At 35.0% G+C, this 24377-nt stretch overlaps 1 protein-coding gene and 1 long non-coding RNA gene across 6 annotated transcripts in view; one reads left to right on the forward strand and one right to left on the reverse strand.

Annotated features, from left to right (window-relative positions):
* Positions 1-874: 874 nt before the first annotated feature.
* The window catches only part of DMXL2 (Dmx like 2), a 55321-nt gene continuing 31818 nt past the window's right edge, over positions 875-24377 (reverse strand). For 2 of the 5 annotated variants that reach the window (XM_048060117.2, XM_048060115.2), the window contains exons 23-44: positions 23193-23457; positions 21366-22465; positions 20117-20308; positions 18483-18559; positions 17791-17921; positions 16846-17094; positions 14667-14848; positions 13793-13923; positions 12703-12788; positions 12251-12452; positions 11335-11452; positions 10483-10545; positions 9999-10085; positions 9800-9921; positions 8883-9021; positions 8305-8365; positions 8095-8222; positions 6115-6192; positions 5417-5508; positions 4778-4830; positions 3483-3700; positions 875-2354 (exon numbers count right to left, since the gene is read on the reverse strand). In XM_048060117.2, the coding sequence (XP_047916074.2) occupies positions 2145-2354; positions 3483-3700; positions 4778-4830; positions 5417-5508; positions 6115-6192; positions 8095-8222; positions 8305-8365; positions 8883-9021; positions 9800-9921; positions 9999-10085; positions 10483-10545; positions 11335-11452; positions 12251-12452; positions 12703-12788; positions 13793-13923; positions 14667-14848; positions 16846-17094; positions 17791-17921; positions 18483-18559; positions 20117-20308; positions 21366-22465; positions 23193-23457 (3984 nt within the window). In that variant the 3' untranslated portion in view covers positions 875-2144. The remainder of the gene's footprint in view (positions 2355-3482; positions 3701-4777; positions 4831-5416; positions 5509-6114; positions 6193-8094; positions 8223-8304; positions 8366-8882; positions 9022-9799; positions 9922-9998; positions 10086-10482; positions 10546-11334; positions 11453-12250; positions 12453-12702; positions 12789-13792; positions 13924-14666; positions 14849-16845; positions 17095-17790; positions 17922-18482; positions 18560-20116; positions 20309-21365; positions 22466-23192; positions 23458-24377) is intronic. The other 3 variants (XM_048060116.2, XM_048060119.2, XM_048060118.2) reach the window with 3 other exon arrangements.
* On the forward strand, positions 18207-19927 carry LOC136791701 (uncharacterized). The gene is made up of 3 exons (XR_010834246.1): positions 18207-18577; positions 19029-19183; positions 19804-19927. It is a non-coding gene; the product is annotated as an uncharacterized lncRNA (long non-coding RNA).

Consider the following 24377-nt stretch of genomic DNA (forward strand, 5'->3'; position numbering starts at 1 on the left):
CCCCACCTTTCTACAGCCTCCTTTAAGGTACCTGTAGAGTGCGATGAGGTCTCCCCTGAGACTCCTCTTTTCCTGCTCACATTCACGTTTTTTGAGAGGTGAAAAATGATAGGAAATTTTGATTTTAATTTTACTCAGTACTTCATATTTCTAAAATTAACGTTGCAAGGTAAATCCTGTCTGTTGCTTTGTGTGTTTCAATGGAAAATCATCATGACCTCAGAAATTTAGGTGGGTGTTTTCTAAGCTGCCTGTGTTTATTGGTAAAGCCCATGTGGCTTTCATCTAAATATTTAGAAACAAAGCATCACTTAAACCCCTGACTGCACTGAGCTATTTAATACTTGTGACATCAAGGCGCCACTGATGGACTATCTATGCATGCAGAACCTTGGTCTAGCAGATGTGCTGGAAAAAATACCTCTGCAGCTAAACTCCTCTCTTCTCAGCATACTTACTTGGTGATTGCACTAAGACCATGATTCAGGCCTTGCATGGTAAGGATGGTGCAAATATAGTTCAAGCCAGAAAATGTTTTTATAATGTGCAAATGTTAAATCCATGTTAAATTTCTGAATGTCATTGTTGATCCACTTAGATCAACCTGGAGGAGGGACAGCAAACTCTGCCTTCTTCCTCAGTGACAGAAGCTGGCTTGTGTAAGAAGTGTTTCTTGCAGCTGCCTTTGTTGGAGAAGAACTATATTCTGTTAGCTTTAAAATTTTCTAGGACAGCTGAAAGTAAAATGCAAACAGCTAATCCTTTTTACCTCAGTGCTGTCTGAGGTCAAGTCAAAGCTAGCTCACGCAGTCTCCAGTCAATGTATCAGAGGTTCAGTTAAGTCTATTTAAATGTAAGAAAGTTTTGGAATGAATTGTTCCATGAAATAAAAGTAATTTATTTAACTTACAAAGGGAAAACTAAACAATGACATTTACTTTTCTTCTTTTTCCTACTTCACAGCCTGCAATTTAAAATTGCCTTTGGAGAAAGGTGCTTTTTTATTCTAATATATTTTACAGTACAGCACAGACATCAAAATGTTCATTGGAGGAATAAGACAGTTTGTTAACACTTAAATATGCAGACATCTTTTCCAGTGTCTTAAGAACATGATTTTTGTTTACAACAGAAAAATACATCTGACAACAGTAGCCGGTTATATTACAAGCAAACAATATTGAACTCTGCATAGTTTATACAATATGCTGCGGTAATAATTTAATTACCAGTTTTATCCACTATTTACTAGCTGGCCACATAAAGCCTGACATTAATCTGAAATGTGGCGTTGTACGTTCTATTGGTATTCTCTTAATAGCTTCATTTAATGAAGTATTTTCTGGACAACTGATTTTCCAAACTAAAAGCTGACCAGAATCATGGATGTCCTCACTACAAACATTTAACGCGTACAGTACATTCCTAAAGTAAAGGCAGGTGACTAATAGGGAACATATCTGTCAGAAAGAAAGGGAAAGAGTGAGCAAATTAAAAAAAAAAAATTGCATTTAAAAATGAGTTAATGTGCAAGTTACAGTATCAACTATGTATTAATACTAACAGGGAAAAAAAATCTCAGCATAAAATGATACATCTCACAGTACGTTCTTGATTGCACATTGTTTCACAGCATTTGCATCCATTACATTTTCTTGCGAAAATCAAATACAGAGTACCCTTAGTTAAAAGTAAACTATTTTACAATGAGAAGTTGTAGACATGCTTCAATTAGTGTGAAAAAAAAAAAGAAATAAAAATAATCAGAATCACATCAGAAATGCTTACTGACGTAGAGCCACAGTGCTTGTTAAGTGAATAACAGCTGTCAGGCTCTTTACAATACACTTATTAAATGCAGCTTGTGGGTTACTGAACAATAACCCCACCTATGACTGTACTGGGTTTTATTCTTTGCTTTTACAATACAGTACATGCATTTCCACCCCAGTGATCCTTATAGGCATACTCAAAATATACCTGTTGTAAAAGTCTTTTTTAATCTTTTTTTTCCTCCCATAATACTTAATGCCGCTGTAATTACTTTGAAAGGCAACAAAATAGTTCCTTTCCACAGTGTATATCACTGCATTTTTAGATACTTAAAGGGACATTATATAAAAACAAGATTAGCTCACATAAAGCTACAGAATGTCAAAAATGCCTGAAGGTACATTGAAAGCATTAGGAAGAACCCTCATCTTCAGTGTGCCATCTGCTCCACAGGAGAAGATACGATTCCCTTGCACGGTTTCAATCTGGGTGACACCAGCACCAATGTTTCTGAAAATGGACTGCTTAGCATGTTCATTTTTAAATGAATGAATTAAATTATAGCCAGTCAGTCTCCACACCTGTATCAAAAGAATGACAAACGAGACAGAAGGAGATTAAAATTAGGATTTCTATTTTTTCCCTAATGTTTCAGATTCTTAGCTGTTCTAAACCTTGTTCAGCAAAGATAAAGGGTGCTTTTGTTGTCTATAAGCGACAATTATAACAAGTCCAAGAGTCTTAAGAGGCTTTTGATGAAGCGTAATGCAAAATAGCATAAAGCTACCATACTGTAGGCCAGTTGGTTACTCTGCAGGGCAAAGCTGCTGTTTTACCTGATCAGCGGTGCCTGCCAGCTTCCTCCCCATGAAAGGTGCAGAAATGAACAGGTTGCATTTTTATCCAAGATGAAGATGACTGTGTCAGCTTTGCAGCAGCTGGAAATGCTTTTCTGCTAAGGAATGCTGCAGAGAGTCTGCAGCATAATTAATGAGCGTGCAGAGTGGCAGTGCAACTGTCTGAGCTGTCCTATGTCCCAGGCTGCAGGAGCTCTCACCAAGAGCAGGCCACAAAGCACGCACAGGCAAAGAAGGCACCTATTAACACTGCACAGTCTGGCTAAAAAGAAAGAAACTGTGTTCTCAATCTCTTTACCATGTTTTTGTATTTCCTTCCTTTACTGCTCAGGAAATAAGCCCTTTAAAACAGGGACTTCGTTTCTGTTATTTCTGTGTGTGTCTGACTACTATGAGACTCCAGTAGCTGCCTGGGACATCAAAGTAAACAGAAGTTGGTGTTACAACAACTTTATGAGATGTTAAGGTTACTGAGTGCCTGCTGAGTATTACAAACATCCAAAGACCAAAACCAACACATCTTTGAGGGAAAAATAAATCTAAGATTTCAGAATCATGCATTTTGCTTTATCCATTTAAAATTCAGTCACACAACTTTTAAAAGACTATTTTATCTTCTTTAGTGGAGAACAAAAGCTAATTGCTTTAGAAGCATGTTAGTATATTTAAGCTTACGTTATGAATACAAAGCAAGCATCCTGTGTAACAAGTGTAGAAGTTTTGTGGATTTTTTTTTTTTTACTGTTTCGTTACCACATTCATATGGCAATTTACAGCATGCTGATCAAAATATATCTATACAGGACCTAAGGTAAATACTCTTATTACAACTCAGCTACTCTTAAGGCTTACCTTCATGTTACCTTCTGCTGAGCCTGTAACAAAATAATCCTCAGAAGGGTCCAGTGCAAGGGCCTTTACAGCTGATTCATGTGCTTGGAAGGTATAAAGGATTTGCCTCTGTCTGATGTCAAAGATGCAGATATAACCCTTCCTACCGCCAGAGATTAGCAGTTGATGTTTAGGTGCATACTGAAGTACCGTGGCGCCATGATCATGACAGGTGAAGGCTGAAGAAGGATGCCACAGTTGAATCGATTTGAAACTGTAAGTAGCTTTCTATCTTAAAATGCGTTTCTGCTATGAATTGTTATCTGAACGTTTTCTAACTTGACAGATGCATTCCTTCATATTGGTAATGTCATATCAGTTAACAGCTCTTTGCTATTACTAGGGCAACACAGGTCTAATGCACAAGAAAGCGTGATATGCAGTCTAACTCAAGTTAGAATACAGGCACATACATGAATTAAAAAAAATAAATAAAATTCACCATATATATTATGCTAAATTAAATTCCTGAGTTTAAAATGTATATATTCTAATTTCCTGAATTCTAATTTGCATAGGAGCCCTAACTCGATTTCTTCAAAATGAGACTGAACTTCTGTGCAATCTGCTACTTTTAAAATATGAAAGTAAGAATGCCCCTGTTGTTTACACAGGTAATTGCTATGTTTATTCATGTATTACAAGTGTTTATAGCTGTTTATGATGGTTGAATTTGTTCTTTTACAAACCCTACATATCAAATTTGTATTTTTTTCCATAGTGCAAGATGATAGAATTTTGCTTTAGTTCTTTATGTAAAGATGAAATTATTGAACCTGAACAAATAGATACAAACATCTTGTTAAGAATCTAGTCCAAGTGCTGAAAAACATGGACAGTGTTTTCTGAGTTGCTTCTACTATTACCTACAATTGTATTTTCTCCTGTACTTCAGTAGAGTACTGGATCTATTTATTAAGTGCTAGTTTAAGTGAAAGCCTGCATACACGCAAACTTTAATAACGCAGATGCTTAGTTTTTTTCAGGACTGTATTCAAATAGTGCAGGCTTTATTAATATTGTCACAAAAATATCTTTATGTATGATCGTCCTTCTTCATACTTTTCTATATAGAGCAGATTATCATCATGCTGGAGACTACATAGTATCAGTCCTGGTGCATGCACTAGTGTGGCACACAAATACTTAAGACTAGTACCCCAGCATATATTTCTCTCCTTGACCCAAACGTATACACAAACTGTATTTCTTGAGTCAGTGAAAAGAAGACATCTGATTTTCTCTGCAGCACTTACCATGTATAAGACTGTTACCAGATGAAACCAACATGTCCCAGAGGCACACATTTCTGAAGGGGAAAAAAAGTCATTATGGCTTGTTGATAAGCGATTCATAGTGTGACATGACTCAGAGGGTTCTTGTGTTCTGTGTCAAAACCTAGAAGGTAGAACTGAACAAGGAGCCCTTGACTCTTTGCAGTCACTGGAGAGCATACGTAAAGACTTAAGAGCTTAACTCTTTCTGTGCTCTTTTGTCCTTCACAATGGAGACTATACTTTCTGCCTTTAAGATGTGTACTAATCCTAGGTCATACCAAGAAATTATAGAAGTTGCTCTTCTCAGAGAAAAATAATTACCTTGACTTTACTGAACATATTTCTCCCCTAGCAACAGCAGCATCTCAGAACTAGTATTTGGAATACACCTTGAAAAAAATGGTCAACTGTTGACCATACCTTATATAAACTATGAGTTGGGAAACAAATGACTGAAGGAATGATGTTCAAAGAAACAACCTGTCAAGTCCAAGCTGTAACAAAGCTTATAATGCTGATCCTTGCAATGTCAGCCACACATTAATGCATGAAAGGCAGTGGGTTAATGGACATTAATTGGTAGCTTTGGTGAAATTTTTTGGTGATCTTTAAACACACCTGTTATCATTGGACTGTCCCGATGTGGCAACTAGACTTGAAGAGGTTATAAATGCAAAGTCACTTGTGGTTTTACTGTGACACTGCCAACTCTATTAAAAACAAAACAAAACAAAAACACAGATGCGATCTTATTGGTTGTCATCTGCAACAAAAGTTACTATTAGTGTGATGTTACTGATAGCATACTGCAAGCAGTCTTTTAAAGTTTTAAAAGCTAAAAAACAGATATAAAACACAGCTTGAAGTCCAAAGGATGAAGTAATGAATTAAAAAACAGTATAAAAACATAATACAACAATTGAATTATAAAAAAAAATCACATAGCATAGCATTAGCCTGAATTTCAAATTAAGCATTGTCTTTGTGTACAGTTAATTAGCAGTGAAAAAAAAAAAAAAGAGTGTACTTTTACTACGTCTTGGGACTGTAAAATCATTACTGTGAGCTCTGATTTTTAATTTAATTAAGGGTAATGCTGGTAGTATTTGTAATTACATTGCAGCTTATGGCTCTTCTACAATTAGTTTTCCAAAAACATATTATTGAACCACACATACTGGTAAAATATGCTAATTAAAAAGCAGCAAAATCAAAAATGCCTCAGTGAAACTCTTACACTCTTGGCTTGCCTGAAATCTTGAAGACTCAAGTTTTGTCTATAAAAAGAATTAAAAAAAAGTTGTCTATTTACTTACCAGATAGGGCTTAGGATTTGAGGTGGTTTGGTTTACTTGCCAAATACTTAGAAATCCTTCACCATCAGCAACACCACACTGCAAGAAGTGAAATGCATTTATTAGCATAACTTATTGGTTACTGGATGTTTGCTTCATGACAGCAAACAGCTGAATTCGGGAAAAAAAACAACAACATACCAAACCCACAAAACCACTGCCTACACATCAAATATCAACAACAATGGTTTTCAGATAGAACAAGCAAATTAGAAGGCAATTCAGTTCAGCACTGATTGTTTAATGATTAATGATGGATGCTTTCCTACATGCCTAAACCTTTTCTGGAACTGAAGGCATTTTAAGTGTGGAAGCTTATCATTTGAATACTGTTTTTAAACACTAAAGCCTACAGAGGAATCATTACTCCCCGACTGTTTGAAAATGCTTAGTAAAGTAAGATGCATGACAGCGTCTCATAAAAGCATGATTTTGAACACAATTTTGGAAAGACTGTATTGTATCATGTATCATTATTGTACCATTAACAACTGAGCCAATTAACCAAAATGCATGGCAATTATACTGTATATTCCATACAGTTATAAAAGTTTTACAAAATGTTTTTAGAAACATTTATAATTATTTTTCATATTTTCTCTGTCTGGTCATGAGTCCTGCTTGAGCGACCTCCATGTGAAGCAGCAGAGATAATTTATTCTTTTAAAAATTGATTCCTGTATGATGTTAGATTATAATATTTCAAACATAATCAAAACACTGATTTAAAAAAATAAATAAACGAGGTTTTATGCTACCTGAAAAAAGATGATGTGGTAGGAGAGATTTTATGTTTCTAAATGTTGTTTCTTACAGTCATGCCAACTCCTTTAATTCACTTTTTATGCCCCTTAACTACAATGAAATTAAATAGTTACATTTTATGCCAGTAAAATGCAGAGGACAAGACTTCTTGAAATAACAGAACATACTATATGAAAAACTGAGGAGGTGGGTATTTCTCCCAATTCCCTTCTCTTTGTCCACTGTTTTCTGCAGTTTACCTCATGCTCATTTCTGGCCAAAGTATGTGGCTCTTTTGTAGTTTTTTTATTTCTCTACACTGTAGATTTACTCTCTTCAACTAATGGGCTGCAAGTATATCTTCTAGGTAACACATTCTGTCAAAACTTTATCATAGCCAGAAAGCAAGTATGAAGCACTTCTTGAACACCTAAACCTAGTCTAATATAAGTTTGCTTCTGCAAAATAGGTAAGTTCAATTTTTTTTAATGTTTAATTTAAAAAACCCTCCACGTAGAAACACAGGTTTCAGAAAAGGGAGACAAGAAGTCTGAAAATAGTGCAAAGGGGATATATAATACTGAGAGTTGCTTAAAATGTAGTTAATAATAAAGACTAGCCAGAGATTAACAGACAGATAAAATGACTTGACAGCCCCCAGAAATTCCCTTTTGAGTGAATCATATTGGGCTTCCCTTATGGGGACAGCAGGAAGGAGGCTTCAGATCTATCTATCTTGTAAATGATAGTTAAATTTTAGAGAGATTAAATGTGTGTGTGTGTGACAGAGACAGAGAGAGTTTGAGAATAAATTGTTTTGAGACTGCTTAGACTATGAAGGGAATAAATAGTTTTAGGAAGGGACAGGTAAGAGAAGACAGTCAAGCTGATATAAATCAGTGCATTTCTCCTGCAACAGAATTTACTCTTGAGGTGTAAAGACAGCGGAGATTACTGAAAATCTTGCTTTGTATTAATATAACCCCACTTGTATCAGCATGAAGCTGATGGAAAAGAAGGGAGTATAAAGGTCAATGTTTATTATAAAGCTTCAGTATGCAGCGAAAATGAAATCATACTGGTTATGCCATCTTATGAGTTTTGTGTGTTATCAATTAGAACTGTTTTAGAGGTCACAGCACTATCAAATGTGTTCTCTTATGAATAATGAAATTTAAAATTCTAAATTGTACCTACCTTATTGCCCTGTGAATTGAAATACATTCTTGTAACCCTGGCATTCCCAGCCTGTCGGAAGCATACCAATTGCTGTGGCCTTGTCCATTCAAACATTCGAACGCTACCATCTTGTGCTCCTGTAAGATCTGAGATCAAAAACAGATGTTCATTAATACAGAATAATAAAAAAAAATATTTACTTCGTACTGGCAATTCTGATTTACTTACAATACTGATGGACTGGATGTGAAGCCATTCTCTTGACATTATTCAGATTCCTTTTAATAAGCTTCATAAAAAAAAGGATATAAAAATAATTTTAAAATAAAAATCAAGATAAGACACAAACGCATTATTCAGCCTTATTTATTCTACCATACGTAAATGTTCCCCCCAGTTAAAAAGCTTGTAAACTAACATTATTTCTAGCTAATTATATCTAGTTGTCTTTAGATTTTAGATTTTTGGTCACGCAATTTCAGATCATGTTATCTTCTATTGTACAGAGATCTGATGCAATACTTCTGATATTAGTCCCAAAGCAAGATTTTTTTTTCTTTTTGAAAAACTGCTAGTCCTAGCTCCTCAAAGGTCCCATAAGAAAAACTTGACTGTCACATTTTTTTCTAAGTTCCAATAATTCTATGCCACAATCTACAAGAAAATACTTAGTTTTGTCAGGTCTTGGCCACTGCAGGCCTTTTACGTCAACACTGAATTAACAGTATGATTTATATACTCTAGGACTTTACTAAAAAATACAGCAAATAATTGTGTCGAGAGCTGCATGCAACAAAAGTACTTACCACGCCAGCTCCAGTGCTAGTTTGACCACTGCCTAACCATGGCATAGATGAAGATGGTTGTATCTGATTCACTCCAAAAGATGGTGCAGTTGACTGTGTTAGTGTTGTGGTAGAACCACGAAAGTCAACATCATCAGAACTGTAAAAAAAAAACAAAACACGGCAGCTTTTGCTTTAAAAAAATGCTTCTTTGCTATCTGTGTTGTTTGCTTATCTCATGGTTTAGAGCCCAATGACAGTGGATAGAGGAAGTAATTATAATGAGACAATAATTGCACAATTCCTACACTTACATTATACAAACATTTTCCAAATGCTCCAAATATATCAATTTTTAACCTGAACAGATGATTCTAACCATGGTAGATGCTGATAATACAAGCTCCCTTGAGGAGAACATTGCTGGTAAAAGAATAGACAGAAGGATAATACAGCATCCAACATTGATGACCTGTGCATCTATTCTGTGCAATGAAGTGTAGTGCAAGTAAGTGCTTGCTGCAGCTGACACATTCACACTTCTCACCATGATAATGGTAGTAGCTGACTGTAGTTCAGGCTATTGCACTAGACAGCTAGCATCAGCTACCACAAGTAGCCTCAACACTGAAACGATGCAACTGCAAGTGTTTCTGAGGTAGTGCTTCCTTTAGTAGCTTATGCATCACAGGAGTTTACTTCACTGAACAGTGCAGACATGCCCAATATACTTAAACCCCTCAAAATCTTATTTTTATCATGTGTAGAACATAGCCATATTCTTTTCCCTTCCCTCACCACTACTCCTTTGGACCGTAATCTAAAACCTACTGAAGATTATTCAATTAACATTCTTTTGTGTACAGTCAACATTTACTATAACTATATACCCAGCATCACGGTAAACTCTTACTATAACCACAAAGAAATAATCCTACCTTTTAGACTCTCTGTCATATTCTTCCCCAATCCATATAAATGACTGAGCAGCAAGTAGAGCTGAAATATCAAGTTCTTGAACATCATGTGTAGATGCCAAAACAATTTCATTGCTGTTTGCCTATGCAGAACAAATAGAAAACTTATACTAACTTTAACTAAGATTTATTGCACATACTAGTAATATTTAAGGCTTACCTTATTAACTGCAAATGCCATTATCATATCTGATTCTTTGTGAATGATTTTTGCTTTTCCTCCAGGGTAGCCAAGATCTGCTTCAACCTACAAAACATTTATGAGAAATTTTAATTAGAGTGAAAATCTATTTTGTAGTGGTACATTCAGACTGCAAAAGTCGATACAAAATTCATGCAAGAAAAGTTCAGTGGCCTCAGCATTGTTTAGGAAGCAAACTTTAGAATTCTCATACTGTTTGGTGTTCTAAAAGTCAGAAGTTATGTCTGAGTGTAAGAAACACAAAGTTGTGTGTGCAACACTGTTTACAAGGTGTTCACTCATCCCAATTATAGGACATCCAAAGTTAATTCATTCACTGATTAAAAGCCTGCCACACAGACTACACAGAACACATAGCTTCTGTTAGTCACATTAAAGAAAGAAAAGCCAGTTCCACAGAACTTTTAAGAATGTGCTAGAGGTTTGGGAGAAGGGATACTACCTTGTTTTTGTGATCTTCTGCTACGCAGTTTTGTTTGACCTGCTCCACACGATCTTCTACAGACTACATAACATCACACAGTCACAAACACAAAACACATGCACAAACAAATATAAAAAAAGAATGAAACATTCCAAACTAGATTTTAAAGGCCACTGTCAGCAAATGATGACAAATGTATTATTAACTTCTTATAAAAGGCACAGGAACTATGACAGCAATCTAAACAAACTCACTTAAAATGTAATGCCTCCTAGATGAACACAAAATGTATGATATAGCAAATAAATGGAGGAGTAATACACACACAAACTCCATACTTACAAGAAACCTTAAAGATATTAAATAGTATAGTTATTTTGCATGGTACTGGTGTTGGTTAAAATTTACAATTACAACTCGTTACAGTTGTAACAGGTACAATTCATAAAACCCCATATTATATATTATTATATAATATTACTTTTATATGTATATATTACTCATGCATATATACATATACACAAAGTAATAGCTCATTGAAATTTCTTTTTCGATATGACAACAAAAATATATGAATGAAAAAGTTTATTTACTTATTATCTTTATTGTAAATGTTATTTTTCTTTACTAGGACAGTATTTAAATACATAAAGGTAAGGTGAAATATGTCTTGTCTAAAAATATTTGGTTCAGTTAGTGTTTCAATAAACAACATGACAGTCATGTTGACTAAATGAAAAACACTGTAAAATGAAAGAAATTGAAATGCCAACAAAAATGGAAAGAAAATTTAAAAGATACTGAAGAGACTGAAGAACAGTTATAACTGAGCTTTCTTAAAAAAAAACTAAAGTTAAATCCTTTGTTTACCTCACTTTGCTTTCTTTTCTTTGTGAATATGTATCTTATGAAGGTCTCCTGAAGAAGTTCTTGCTTCACAAGAAAATGCCATAGCCTTTTTGCTGGAAGAGCTGAATAATCCTTTGATCTGGATGACGCAGGAAAAACGAAAAGGCTTCTGTCTAATTAAAGGTAGATAACATCCCCCTATCCATCCCTAAATTTGGAGAATGACTCCAAATTACTTTAAATGAAATTCCAAATTTAAGTTCTAATTTGTACATGGCAAATATCAAGGGATACATATTTTTTTTTACATTTGTTAGAATATGTTAATAAAATCCTATAGTACCAACCATGCAAATTATATATCTCATATATAGTCACATATAGCTAACAAAAGTTGTTTTTTAGTATATGGAGAAAAGCAAAACTATTTTTTGCGTTGGAAATATCCTTCAACATCTGCATTTGAAGATACCTGCAAGCATGACACAGGTCCAACATAGGAGGATTGACTTTATAAGGACTGTACTACAACTCTTTTTCTCTTCTCCTACTGGCATCTGCATATACTATATAACTTTTGTGGCTGAGGTAGGGTGGGAGATAGCTACTACTGGAGGAATAGAAGAAGAGGTTGAATAGGGTCTTCCTAGCAGGAGCTATTGCCCTCAATTTGTAGTCCTCCAAGCACTGCTCTTTCCTTCTTATTTTCCTTTCTTAATGCATCTGAGAAAGGTGCAGCAGAATAAGAAAAGCAGCTGCAGGAGACAGCTGCATAAGAAGTCACATAGGGACATAGGAAAATGGTTTCTGTAAAGCATTGTCTGGAACTAAGATCTAGCTAATCTTCATTTGGCTGTTTACCTTCAGGGAGAAGTAATCTTTAATATGTCTATGGTCAAGGAATGTGGTTTTTTTTTCTAGGGAAAAAAATATTTACTTGAATGGTGTGTTTTCAGGTTCAATCATTGCTTTATTGCGGAGAATAGCCGGTCCTGCACCTACTCCAAGGTCACTAGGATAAGTGTTAATGTAGTTTGGCGGTGGGCCTTCAAACTGGTCCATTCTGTCTTGAAGAATCTGTTCCCAGTGTTCCAAATTTTTTATTACAGCAATGCCTAATGGTGATGTTACAGGCAGATCTAAACAGAAATATTAAAAAGTAAGGCTTAGAGAAAAAATAATATAACTTACAGCACATATAAAAAAAAGTAGAATAATAAAATCATTTAAAAAAATCTTCAAAGAAAATGTATTTGTTTGCAACTGTCACAAATAGTGTTTTAAATTATATACATTTTAAAATAAAAATTAAGCGATGTATTTAAAAGCAAAGTCTGACAGAAAGACACTTGTTAAGAAAACTAAAATGTTAAGTTGAATTTCACGTACCAATGAATTCCAGACCAGCAATAGGAAAGAAGTTCTTAACATTGTGCAGAACTAGTTTTACCATTGTCAGATGCAGAAGAGCCCAGCTGTATAAAAACAATAGTTTTAGTTGTGCTAAAACAACACTAACATGTCTGTCTGCAGAACAGGTTTTTTTTTCTTCTACCTAATACACAGATCAGAAAAACAGCACAGATGGTTCACCAAGGCTTTTAAATTTAACAGACATGTAAAGAGAGACATATCTATCAACTATGCAATGTAAGGCTGTCTCCCCCCCCATAACAGTAAGCATCGCTTTCTCTTTATAAATTTAAGATTATTGAATTATTTTCCATAAAAAACATATCATATAAAAGAGTGTGCACATGTGAGCCTCTGCAAGAATGTGATTTAAGTACAAGCCTCCTGAAATACTTCCTGAAGTTCTCCAGTGAAATCACAATGAATACAGACAAGCAATTACTTGAATTTGGTATTCATGCTAGTTTTCCCAACTGAAAGAATCTCACAAGTACTAAAATTACAAAGCCTGTAGAGTGTAAGGACTAATGAGAGAATCGAAAAGTAGAACACATTAAAAAAGCCATAATTTTTTTCCACTTTTATAATGCTAAGTTCATGTGCTTTATTCCATTTTATCTTGCAACATTTTCTCTTTAAGTGTTCTATTTAATCTGTCTCTAATTCAAGAACTAAGGATCAATCACACTTGAATCAGTTTTCTGAAACATCATTCTAGAGCTGGCATTGTAGTAGCTCATGCTCCTTGTGTCTTAAAGATGACAGGTATTACTTGTCTTCTTCTTAGGGTATTTCTTGTTTGTTTCCCTTCCCACCAAGAAAAGCCAAAACACAGCTCTGAGTTGCTAATCCCATTTTCTTCAGGAAAGTAAATGGGTAAATGTTTGTTACTGTGATCAAAATTTGTTGCTCCTGTAATCCCACTGACAGAGGTACAACTGTCCATGGCACTAAAAATACTCAACTGAACCTGTGGACTGTGTAGAAGACCTGTATGTTCTTTAATTTGGAAGAAAAGGTAAGCATGTGACATTATTATTCTAAAACAGTGGCAATTTCTTCTAACCTGTAAGAATTGGCATCTTTGTGTTCCTGGATCTGTATGTCAGAGAGGAAAGCATCATCCTCTTCCTCATCACTATGAATGCTTTCATCAGAATCATATATTACGCCGCTGTCTGACAAAGGAAGAAATGGCTGCAATGCAAAATAAAAGTCTGCTTTAAAACTAGTTTTCTGATCTCTTTAGACTCTTTTAGTTTAGGTATCATTTAAATTCTTTGACAACGATAACAACATATAAATAAGGTTCCCTAAAAAAAACCAGACCAAGTAGCAATGGGAACAGTGTTTATCTCTATTATTGGCAAGAGCCCTATTTTGAAAGTTAAGTAACAGACCTGAGGTTAAGTAACAGACTTGAGACTCTTTATCTTTTATTAAGATGAAGCTTTTTAAGATGATGCAGCTTACTATGAAGAGCACTGAAAAATTTCACATTATTTTTGTCCTATAAAACTTAAGGGAGTTGAAATACTCTTGTGAACTGTAACTTCACAAAAGTAACTGTAACTGTAACTGTCTACAACTTCCTTGTGAGGGGGAGTGGAGAGGCAGGCGCTGACCTATTCTCCTTAATCACCAGTGATAGGACCCACGGGAATAGTGTCAAGGTGAGGCAGGGGAGGTTTAGGCTGGACATCAGGAAGAGGTTCTTCACCGAGAGGGTAGTCACACACTGGAACAGGCTCCCCAGTGAAGTAGTCACTGCACCAAGCCTGTCTGAATTAAAGAAGCGTTTGGACTGTGCACTTAGTCACATGGTCTAAAATTTTGGGTAGACCTGTGCAGTGCCAGGAGTTGGACTTGATCCTTATGGGTCCCTTCCAACTCGGGATATTCTATGATTCTATGAACTTATATTTTCCATTTTAAATTACCTTTGCCATAAAGTAGTCCCACATGCTGAGCTCTGGAGGGATGAATTTTTCTTTGTAAGAGGGTCTTTCTGCAGGCACAGGTGGAGGTACAATGCTGTCTTTTACTGGTCTTCCTGGCACGAGCATTCTCATATTAAAACGACGACGATGTTTATCCATTTCTTCTGAAGGAAGAGGTGGTGCTAAACTCAGATAATTTGAAAAGCTGATGTTAACATCGCATCTTTCAAAGTAGTTGTATTTTATAATTGAAGGAAATTAAAACATTATTATTGGTACTAACTTCTACCAATTCAGGAATCAAAGCCAGCCTAAATAAATTAAGTGTAATCATACAGAAAGTTCCGTTATGATAAATTAAATAACTGTAGCATTGGGTATATCATGAGAAATACGTTTTATTATCTGGATGAAGTTTTCAGTAGATGTAGCATTTAGCTTCTCAAGAAAGAAAAATTAAGATATTCTGTTCAGAAATAGAAGCAATATATAAAATTTCACTAAACAGTAAACTGCACAATTAGCATTAGTTATTCAAAATATAAGTCAAGGAACTCTTAAGATAGTAAAGAGAATTTGAGTAGTCTTTTTGACAACTGAAGTCTATTGTAAAATGTTATGATTTAAACCATCTTAATAGTTATCAAAATATAAATGTGGAATTAGACTTTTAAAGTGTCATTGGGCAGGTAACATTGAAGATTACACTTACTTTATTACAAAGGAGGTAGATATTAAAAAACTTTTTTTAGAAGCCATCACTAATATTCATCTACACTGCAAGTTTTTACAAACCTTCATTAACATCCTCTGAAACATCAGAAACTGTAGCAGCTTGTAGGTTAAAGGAAAACAGAATACATCTCAAATGAAAATATGACTTTTTATAAAAAGTTGTTTATATTAACACATTGTCAAAATAAATGATCATTCCTAAAATGATTATTCTCAAATAAGCTTAATTTACTCCATAAAAGAGAAATAAGTTATGAATACTTATAATGATGCAATTCAGAATACTAATTGACCAATGGTGACTGTATGATAATGTCATCAATGACAGCAATCATTGTGATTAGAAGTAACTTGTTTCCAAGTTACTGCAATAGTTACACAGTAGGGCTTCTCTCTCACATACAGAAAACCTAGGTATTAGCACTGATTTATACCATCTATTCTTCACTAAAAATAATGACTGAGAGCACTGAAAAGTGTTATAAGCAAGCACCTAATAGTAGTTTCATAAAGAAATATGCTTAGGACGCTTGTTTGAATCAAAACATCTGAGTTAAAATTACTCATCACTAATTTATTTTTCTGGTGATTTAATATCAAATGCAGGTTTGAGTTACAAAAGTACTGGCAATGCCATTATAAGTGCCATCAGTTCTTACATTAAGAAAAATAATGGTGTATACTAGTAATTCTGAAACTTTTATACTGGGAAATACACAGAGCAATCCACATGCAGGTTGCTTACCATGCTTCTGGGATACATTCCCTGTGTCACAACACTGATTTCATCACTACTTGTCAAAGCTACTTGGTGTGATGGCTCACTGTTAACAATATTGTTGTTATCTTGCTGTTTAAGCACTTTGCTTTACCTTGAACTGAAATTTTTCATCGTTGTTTTAGAAAGACTGAAGGAAAAATCCCAAGAAAACTATGTTGTGTGTAAAAGTAATTAAATGCGGAAGTCCAATGACTTTCTATATCCAATCTAAGTAGAGATTAAAAAAAAAAAAATCAAAACTCTATCCCATCAACACTCTTGTTTTTTGTGACAACAGTCAGTCACAAAGACGAAGTCTGGATTATTTTTTTTTTAATCTAACAAGTGCTCAGACAACAGTCTTCAAGTCCTGAATTAAAATTAATACCACTATCTAAAATCACAGTTAAATTATCAGGTCAAATTAAAAAGTTGCCTTCTGAGTAAATACCTGTATTTTTTTAATGGTAAATTCAAAATATGCTGGGTGCCAGTACAAGGGACAACTGTGAGAAAGACTAACATTTTTTTGGCTTTTTTACTAACGTAAGAGATTTCTTGCCCGTAGATACTTAAAATAATGCTTGCTTGTTTTTTGTCTTTAAAAGGAAAGAAATCTTCCTTATAAGTTACTAAAAGGTACAAAATACAATTAATTAGTATGACCTTTAGAAAACAGAGTACCTGGGATATTTTCTGATTGTCTTCGAGGTTTTACAAGTAGTTTCACTCCGCCACCAAAAACGGCAGCCCACATTCGGCTGTTCAATGGATGGGCTGCTAGTCGAAATAATTCGTTACATGAATTGGTTGCCAGGGCATGTATAAGCAGACTCAGGTAGACAGCTACAACAGCTTCACAAAGAAGAATGTTTAACTTTGGTTGATCTTCATCCTGAGCTGAACTTAAAAGATTTATAAGTGAACTCACACCTGCAAAGAGAAGAGGAAAAGTTCTGTATTAAATGAGTAGGTTTACAAAAAGGGAAAAAGTCAATGTGACATCTCTACCTTTTATGGTAAACAGACTAATAGCCACTTGATACATTTATTCAGATGAAATATACTATTATTATTTTTCTTAAAATCATAAAGATTGAAGTAAAAAAACCTTCTTTGGTCTGGGACTTCTGAATTGTGTCTCAGTTCAGTTTGCCTGTGAAACTCCTGCACTATTGCCAGAGTTGACCTCAAAATACTAAATCTATGTTAGTACATCAAAAGTAGCTGTTTTGACAGCTACAGCAAGTAAAGCATGTATGTAAGACAGTACTGTTTAAACAGCTAACAGAAAAGCTTTGCTTGGGGGTGAGAAAGACTGGAAGAAAACATTTTAGGACAACAAATTAACAGCTTACAGACTTTATCCTGAGGATCCCCATTTCTTTGAATAAGGCTTGAAATACAGAAAGTTTATTTTTTTGTTTTGATATGTGAAGACGCTAAAGGCTGTTACTCATTTGAGAACTAAATACAAAACACTTACCCATCATTGATCATCCAGATTTGGATGAAAGATTAGCATCAAGTTGTACTGTAAGTTATTGTATTACAGAACAGTGAGAAAATATTGAAATGTGGAGCTTGTCCAGTGAGTGGTGTTTAAAATAACCATTATTTTTGTCTCACCAGGCCACTGAGCAGGAGACGAGTTTGGAGTTGCATGCTCTTCAATACTTTCTGTCCTCAGTCGGCGTCGATCACTCAAAAGCAGTCCTTGATAAACCATCCCTGTAAACTGATTTGCTTCTGTTTGACTGCTAAATACAAATCAATTTTTTTTCTAATGAGAAAGGATTTTAGAATATTTTTGTAATCAAGTATATGTACATTTCTCATTTTAGTTAGAAAATGCAACATTTAAAATTCTACAGGATTAAGTAAAGAGTTATATAATTTCATGGAATACAAAATGTTTTTTAAAATTAAAACTTTGTATGTTTTTACAACTTTCTCTTCCAGTTCTAGTTTTAAATATAAATTTTCTGAAACCTGACTTAATTTAGGCTCAGATATTTCCTGTGCACCCCTATTCAGCAATGGATGTGCTGTGGAAAACAGCACTCAAATGTTCTCTCAGAAGCATCCTAAGAGTGACACCAGATTGTCCTGTTATTTGTTGGAAAAAAATGACTGCTGTTATTTTATCTGTATAAAACTGATTTGGAGTATCAAAGCTAACAATGTGTAAGCTGTATAATTATCTACAGCCATACACAGCAATTTAATCGCTTTTCTTAGACACAAGCATGAAGGATTTCCATTTTGGATGCACGAAGTATACTCCAAATGTAGGACTGTAAGAAAACTTCTATTTGTACCTGTAACTGTGGCTGTCACACAGTGCTTGATAAATGGAAGCAGAAAGTGAAGCTGCTAAAGAATGAAGCGTGTACACCTAAAATAAAAACAGCTGGTAAGTTATATATAAATTATACATAAATGGTGTGTAAACCGCATTTCTTTCTAAAAAGCATTTGAAAATGTGTTATACAGAAATCTCCTAGTTTTAAACCAAGTGCAGGAAATGGTAATTAAAAATAACCTTAGGTTTACAATACAGTATTTTAAAAATTCAACTGATTGATGGAGATTAGTCGATAACAGTCAAAATCTAAACATACGTATTCTAATATTATGTCATCTAATATTACGTCAAGATAACTGACTTTATAGAACTCTCACAATGCTGTAATAATGATTTCTATAGTATGAATGGTTCTTGGAAGCCATATTATATGACATCATAGCTCAATATAGTATTAGTTGCTTCATACGCGTAATACAAAAGTTTGTGTAATTGTATGATTATTTTATTATATATATAATCTCTTTTTCACCTCAGTTTTATGCTTAAAATTTTTCAGGAGTCTCTCAGTAACATGAATAGTACTCCGTTAGTGCCTTGCAATGCAGCAGAAATGCTCTAGTTCTTAAATAGAAGAAGAAATGCAAAAATTTCTTAGAAAGTCTGATGGAATCCAAAGTGTGACGAAAATGGTAATGTGAAACTGCTAAAAATGTAAGCTTGTAAGCTTTTTTTAAAATCAGTTCTTTGTTTCCAACTTTTCCTACCATCTATTTAATAAGATGTTAGATCTCAGATTACAGATATAAATCATCTAAAGGGTTTTGCAGTTAGTAAGTGTCAGTTTTCTCTGAACTCTCTTTTAAATAAAAATGCATGTAAAATGTGAGTTTTTAGAGTTAAAAAGATGCTTACTATTGCATAATGAGTAAATGAGAAATAAATGAGGTTGGGTTACAGTTTTAGAAATCTTTAACTGACTTGCAATGGGACAACCCACTTAGTTTCCTATTTCTTCTCTACTTTCATCTAGTCAATAGAAAATCAAATTCATTTAATGAATATGAGTACTGATCTAAATGCACAATCTAATGATTTAGCATCTTACTAATTAACTATGCAATAGTCTTGGGCTATTTGGCTTTTTTCTCCCTCTACTTAATGAATCTGAACAGTCTTTATTCACTGTAGGGTATGGAGCCAGATAAAGTAATTCATCACAATTCCAGGAAAATCAGTACAACTGGAGAAATTTGTGCTGGAGTAAGATTTATAGTTATGAGAAAGCTGTATCTTACAGCCTCCCATCTCTACTTTCATAATCTCCCTTCCAGATTTGACCTGGATGATGACAGTTATAGGATCATGATTAAGAGCACGAATTCAGTACTTTAGTGAACATCCAAACTTGGAATATTTTCCTGAGAATGACTGACCAGAATTTGGATGAAAGGGAACTAACCAGATTCCAAAAAATGTCAGAAAACAAGTGGTTATCTACCATTTTCAGTTCTCTAGGCTTAAGGGAGAAGGTCAGTATTGTGAAAGGGGTAAGTGCTGAAAAGTTAACTCATACGCTATTTTTGTGGGCTTTCTCCCCATTTTATAAATAATCATTTAGCCTTTTCTGAGAACTGTTTTCATTACCTTGACGTCTTCAATATTAGGATGTGGTGGTGATTTCATCTGCACAATAGTGTAAAGAATATCATGGATGTGGTTGTTTAAATACAGCACAGGATTAGCTATCACAGTTTTTGTGGATGCTATGCTTGCAGAAAGCAATGGTAGCGTTGTGGGTAATGGAAGTGGAGACTGAAGTTGCTTTACAGTAGTTTCCTGTTTAAAAGAAAAGATTGCATTTAAAATGATTACTTTGAGAACAAACAAACAACAACAATGAAAAACAGTAATTTTATTTATACTTTTTCTAGGGTTATTTATTCTCTTCCACTGACATCTACTCAGTAAATTCTTATTTACTGTAAAAACACGAATGACCTGACAGCCAAGTTTGCTCGAACACTTTTTGATTTAGTGCAGGAAAAGTATTTTTATGTAGTTCATTAAGAAGTGTTGGGATTGTCTACTTAAAAACAGCAACTAGATGTGCACTTGTAGTAGCATGGGTTGACATAGTAGTGACTGATCTGAGTTTAATAATAAAAGCCAAATTTGCATTAATCTGCATTTCTCAAGTGAAAAAGAACAGGTTTTTTTTCATTCCTCCCCCCCCCCCCCTTTTAAAATGACAGACTAAGTCCACCGCCACCAAAACACTCAACTATTGCTCCTGTTTTAAATGTGAAAAACCTGGGACCGGAGCCAGGTAAGTGATTTGCCCAATATCAGAGTATTTGCTCAGACTAGTCACTAACATTTGCTGGAAAATATCTATTTCTGTATGAAATAAATGTAGAAAATGCCATAATATAGTAAAAGGGAGCACTACACTGTCTGACTTGGTATTATTTGTTGAGCCTTGACACTAAGATCCCACCCCTTATAGCCCCCTTGCAGTGATTTGCAGAGGTGTAAAGAATGAGATTTTATCATACTTCATCAACTGTGAATTTAACTTATAGTTTTGATCACAATATACCTATATACCTATATAATAATTTCATTGCAACATAAATATAATGCTGCAGCTACTACATATACAGCAACATTTATGTACCATAATTACAGGTAACGTAACCCTCTAACAGATTCTGAAGAACCAAATAACCAGGATGTGGATACACAAAACTCTAAAATACCAAGTTCTCGCCCCAAACACATTAGACTTGCAGAACATGAGGTATCTATCTAGGCACAAACATAAGCATTTGACAAAACTGTCAGTCCGGAACTGTTCAGATTTGTTAAAGTAAATTATTTTAATTTGCTTTACCTGCTGTGACTCTTGCAGCAAAAATTTCAGCTCCATTCTTACAGATGCTAAACCACCACCTTGTGCTCCATGAAGACTACAATAACTTAGAAAAACTCTTAGAAGAGCTTGGTTCTTCTGCAGCCACCACTTTCGTCTTTCAGCATGTTCTCGTTTCGCTTGTAACCTACGTCTTTCTATCTGGTGCCGTTCATAGGAACCAATGTCTGGCTTATCCATAATATCCTCATGATCAAGTAGATCCCCATTTACTTTGGTATATGTTTTACAGTAGTCTTCGCCACCTGTTTCATGGTTGCATATTTCATGCATAGCAGCGATCTCTTTTTCAAGCCAGTTGTACAGCTGAAATCGGAGTTTTCCTCCATCTACCTCATAACCTGTAGCCAAAGTCCTCAGTTCAGTCATTAGGATCTTCAAACAGGCTCTGAACTTGAGTTGTTCAGCAATAACATCAACCTCAGTGTCTCCAGTATCAGAAATCTCTCCATGTGGTGTTTGTGAGACATTAGTGTCTGAGGTTTTCTTATCTTGTTCTTCATTCTCGGAACTGGATTTTGAATTTTTCATCATTATGCCAACATCCTTATCCTCATCGTCTGACTCACTTTTGTCTTCACCCCAGTCAAGAGTAAGAGGCTCATCATCAAATTTTACTGCTGGCTGACTCCAGTCAAATTGTGCTGAAGATTCAACAGTACCCTCCAGAGCAAAGGAAGTTGAAATTGGCTTTGACCAGTCTATATCACCACTTCCAGCACCACCCCCTAGGGCTTTGGAATCTTGAACACCAGCCTGTACTGGAGGACTAGATACATCTTTCTCTGTAGTTATAGTAGACTTTTTTCTTATTTTTGGAATTTTGGAAAGAACTTCAAGGGCTAGTACAGGACAACCCACTTTAAAGTGAGCATTTGCAGTAGTGAAGAATAATTTTCTTTCTATAAGATTAATTTTATCAACAAAGCTTTTTTCAGTTTTTAGACCTAAGGTGGCCAAAGTCCCTTCTGGTGAGCTGAAGTATCTTCTGATGAGCAAAGGGTGGGTCCGAAGATAATTGTAAAAACTGAATACCACAGGATTGCATGACTTGACAATAACTAAGGAATTAAACAGATATGACATCTATTGACAATGGCTTTCAAATGGTATTATTTTGCTTTGCAGTATTTCCTGCATTACAAAGATGTGTCAAAACACAAAACCAAAGACAGTTTGGGGTCTAGTTGCCAAAACAAAGCAAAAGTATTACTTACTCCCCACAAAAAGATTAAAGATATGAGCTGGATGAGTAGAAAGATAAGAAATTCTCACATTTGCTTCACTCCTATATTCCACTCACCTAAGCCTACAAGAAGCTGAGAAGGCCAGACAGATGGATATTTTCCTAGGGGAGGGAATACACTATAGAAATGTATGGAGCCACCTATCTGTCACTTAACATTAATCTCAAAAGAGACGGGATAGGAAGCCCTGCTTGACAATGCTGATTCCTAGAAGCAAGAATGAGAATTTGAAGTCTGCTGGAAAAGACTAACCAGCACTAAGTAGTAGAGAGGTATTGCAGGGAAGTACCAAACAAGGAAGGCCCTCCAGAGTTTATCTGACAGCAAAACTAAGTTCAATACAGGGGGGTTGGAGAGGAGCCCCTGGAAGAAATTGGGGAAAAAAAAATGAAGAAGAAATTGAGTGGGCTAGTACATAATCCAGTAAATGATTTCAGCATAATGGCATTTCAAGAAAAGGGAGTACGTGCATACAAAGAAAGTATTACCCCTTCTCTACTCTGTCTTAGAGAATTCCATCAGACTAATGTTTTCTCCTTACCTGGGTTTTCATCGTCATCTTTAGGTGTTTGTTCCAGTAAAGTGTCCAGTGCTCTAGTGTAATCTTTCATTATCCAGTATGCAATGCTTCTCAGAAATGGATCGGAATGCAATTTAGTACAGCTGAACCCAGTTCCATCTTTATGGCAACCCAAAATTTTTTCATGAAGAATGGAGGTATATGTGGCAGAGGTTTCAAACTCTGATTCGTATAAACGAGCAATAACCATAGCCAACTGGATGTCTTCCATTTTCTCAAGGCACACCTATGATAAGAAAGGGGGGAAAAGGTCTCTTTATAAGGAAAAGTTTGTTTTTTAAAACAACAATGAAGTGAATAGCAATATATGTTTACAGAACAGATTTTTTCTCTCATATCTTATCTTTCATGTATATATTGATCTTTGAGTCAAAAATGTGGTGAGATATATCCAAATGACATTTTCTTCCATATTTGGGAAGAGGTGTTCTGACTTCTATTTCAGCAATTCTAGTATGCATGGCAGTACATCAGCATGACAAAAAATAATATACCAGTAGTAAAGACGTTATAGCTAGTCGAATAAACTTAGCTTCCAACTTTAATGTTAGCACATCACTGGAAAGATTTTCTTCCACTGACTCATCTGCAGAAATGTACTTTCACAGGTAAAGACTCACTGACTGCATACAATAGGAAGGATAAATAAAAGTTCTCTAATTTTCATTCTCTCCTGAGATATGTTGCCTAAGTTATGACCCTGCTGACAACTCTCACCTCGCTTTTGGCAGGAAACATCACAGCTCCACTAAAAAGGGATTATCAGGATGCTTCAGAAGAGCTCTCTGATTTCCTTTTTTTTTTTTTTTTTTAACTTGATGTTCTAACATTAGGGAATGCAGAACAGTTGGAAACTGAACAGAGCATTGCAACAACTTAATTACAACAAACCAAAGTTTTGCCAGCAGGGTTATGACTGCTCTTCCCAGGAGCCATTCTACTGAGAACTGATGTATTTGAATACTTCTGGCCTTCAGATCAGCTTCTAAGCTGTTTTTAACAGTAGTGTGAAAGTAAATGGCATGTCTACAGGGCACAAAGGGGTCACGTATAGACACACCCTTCCTGCTGCCACACTTTCTGAAAAAGAGCAGCAGAACAGCTTTTAAGGATGCAGTTACAAAGTTCAAACTAGAAACTGAAACT

Source organism: Anser cygnoides, chromosome 11 (genome assembly GCF_040182565.1).
Source record: "Anser cygnoides isolate HZ-2024a breed goose chromosome 11, Taihu_goose_T2T_genome, whole genome shotgun sequence".
NCBI lineage: Eukaryota > Metazoa > Chordata > Aves > Anseriformes > Anatidae > Anser > Anser cygnoides.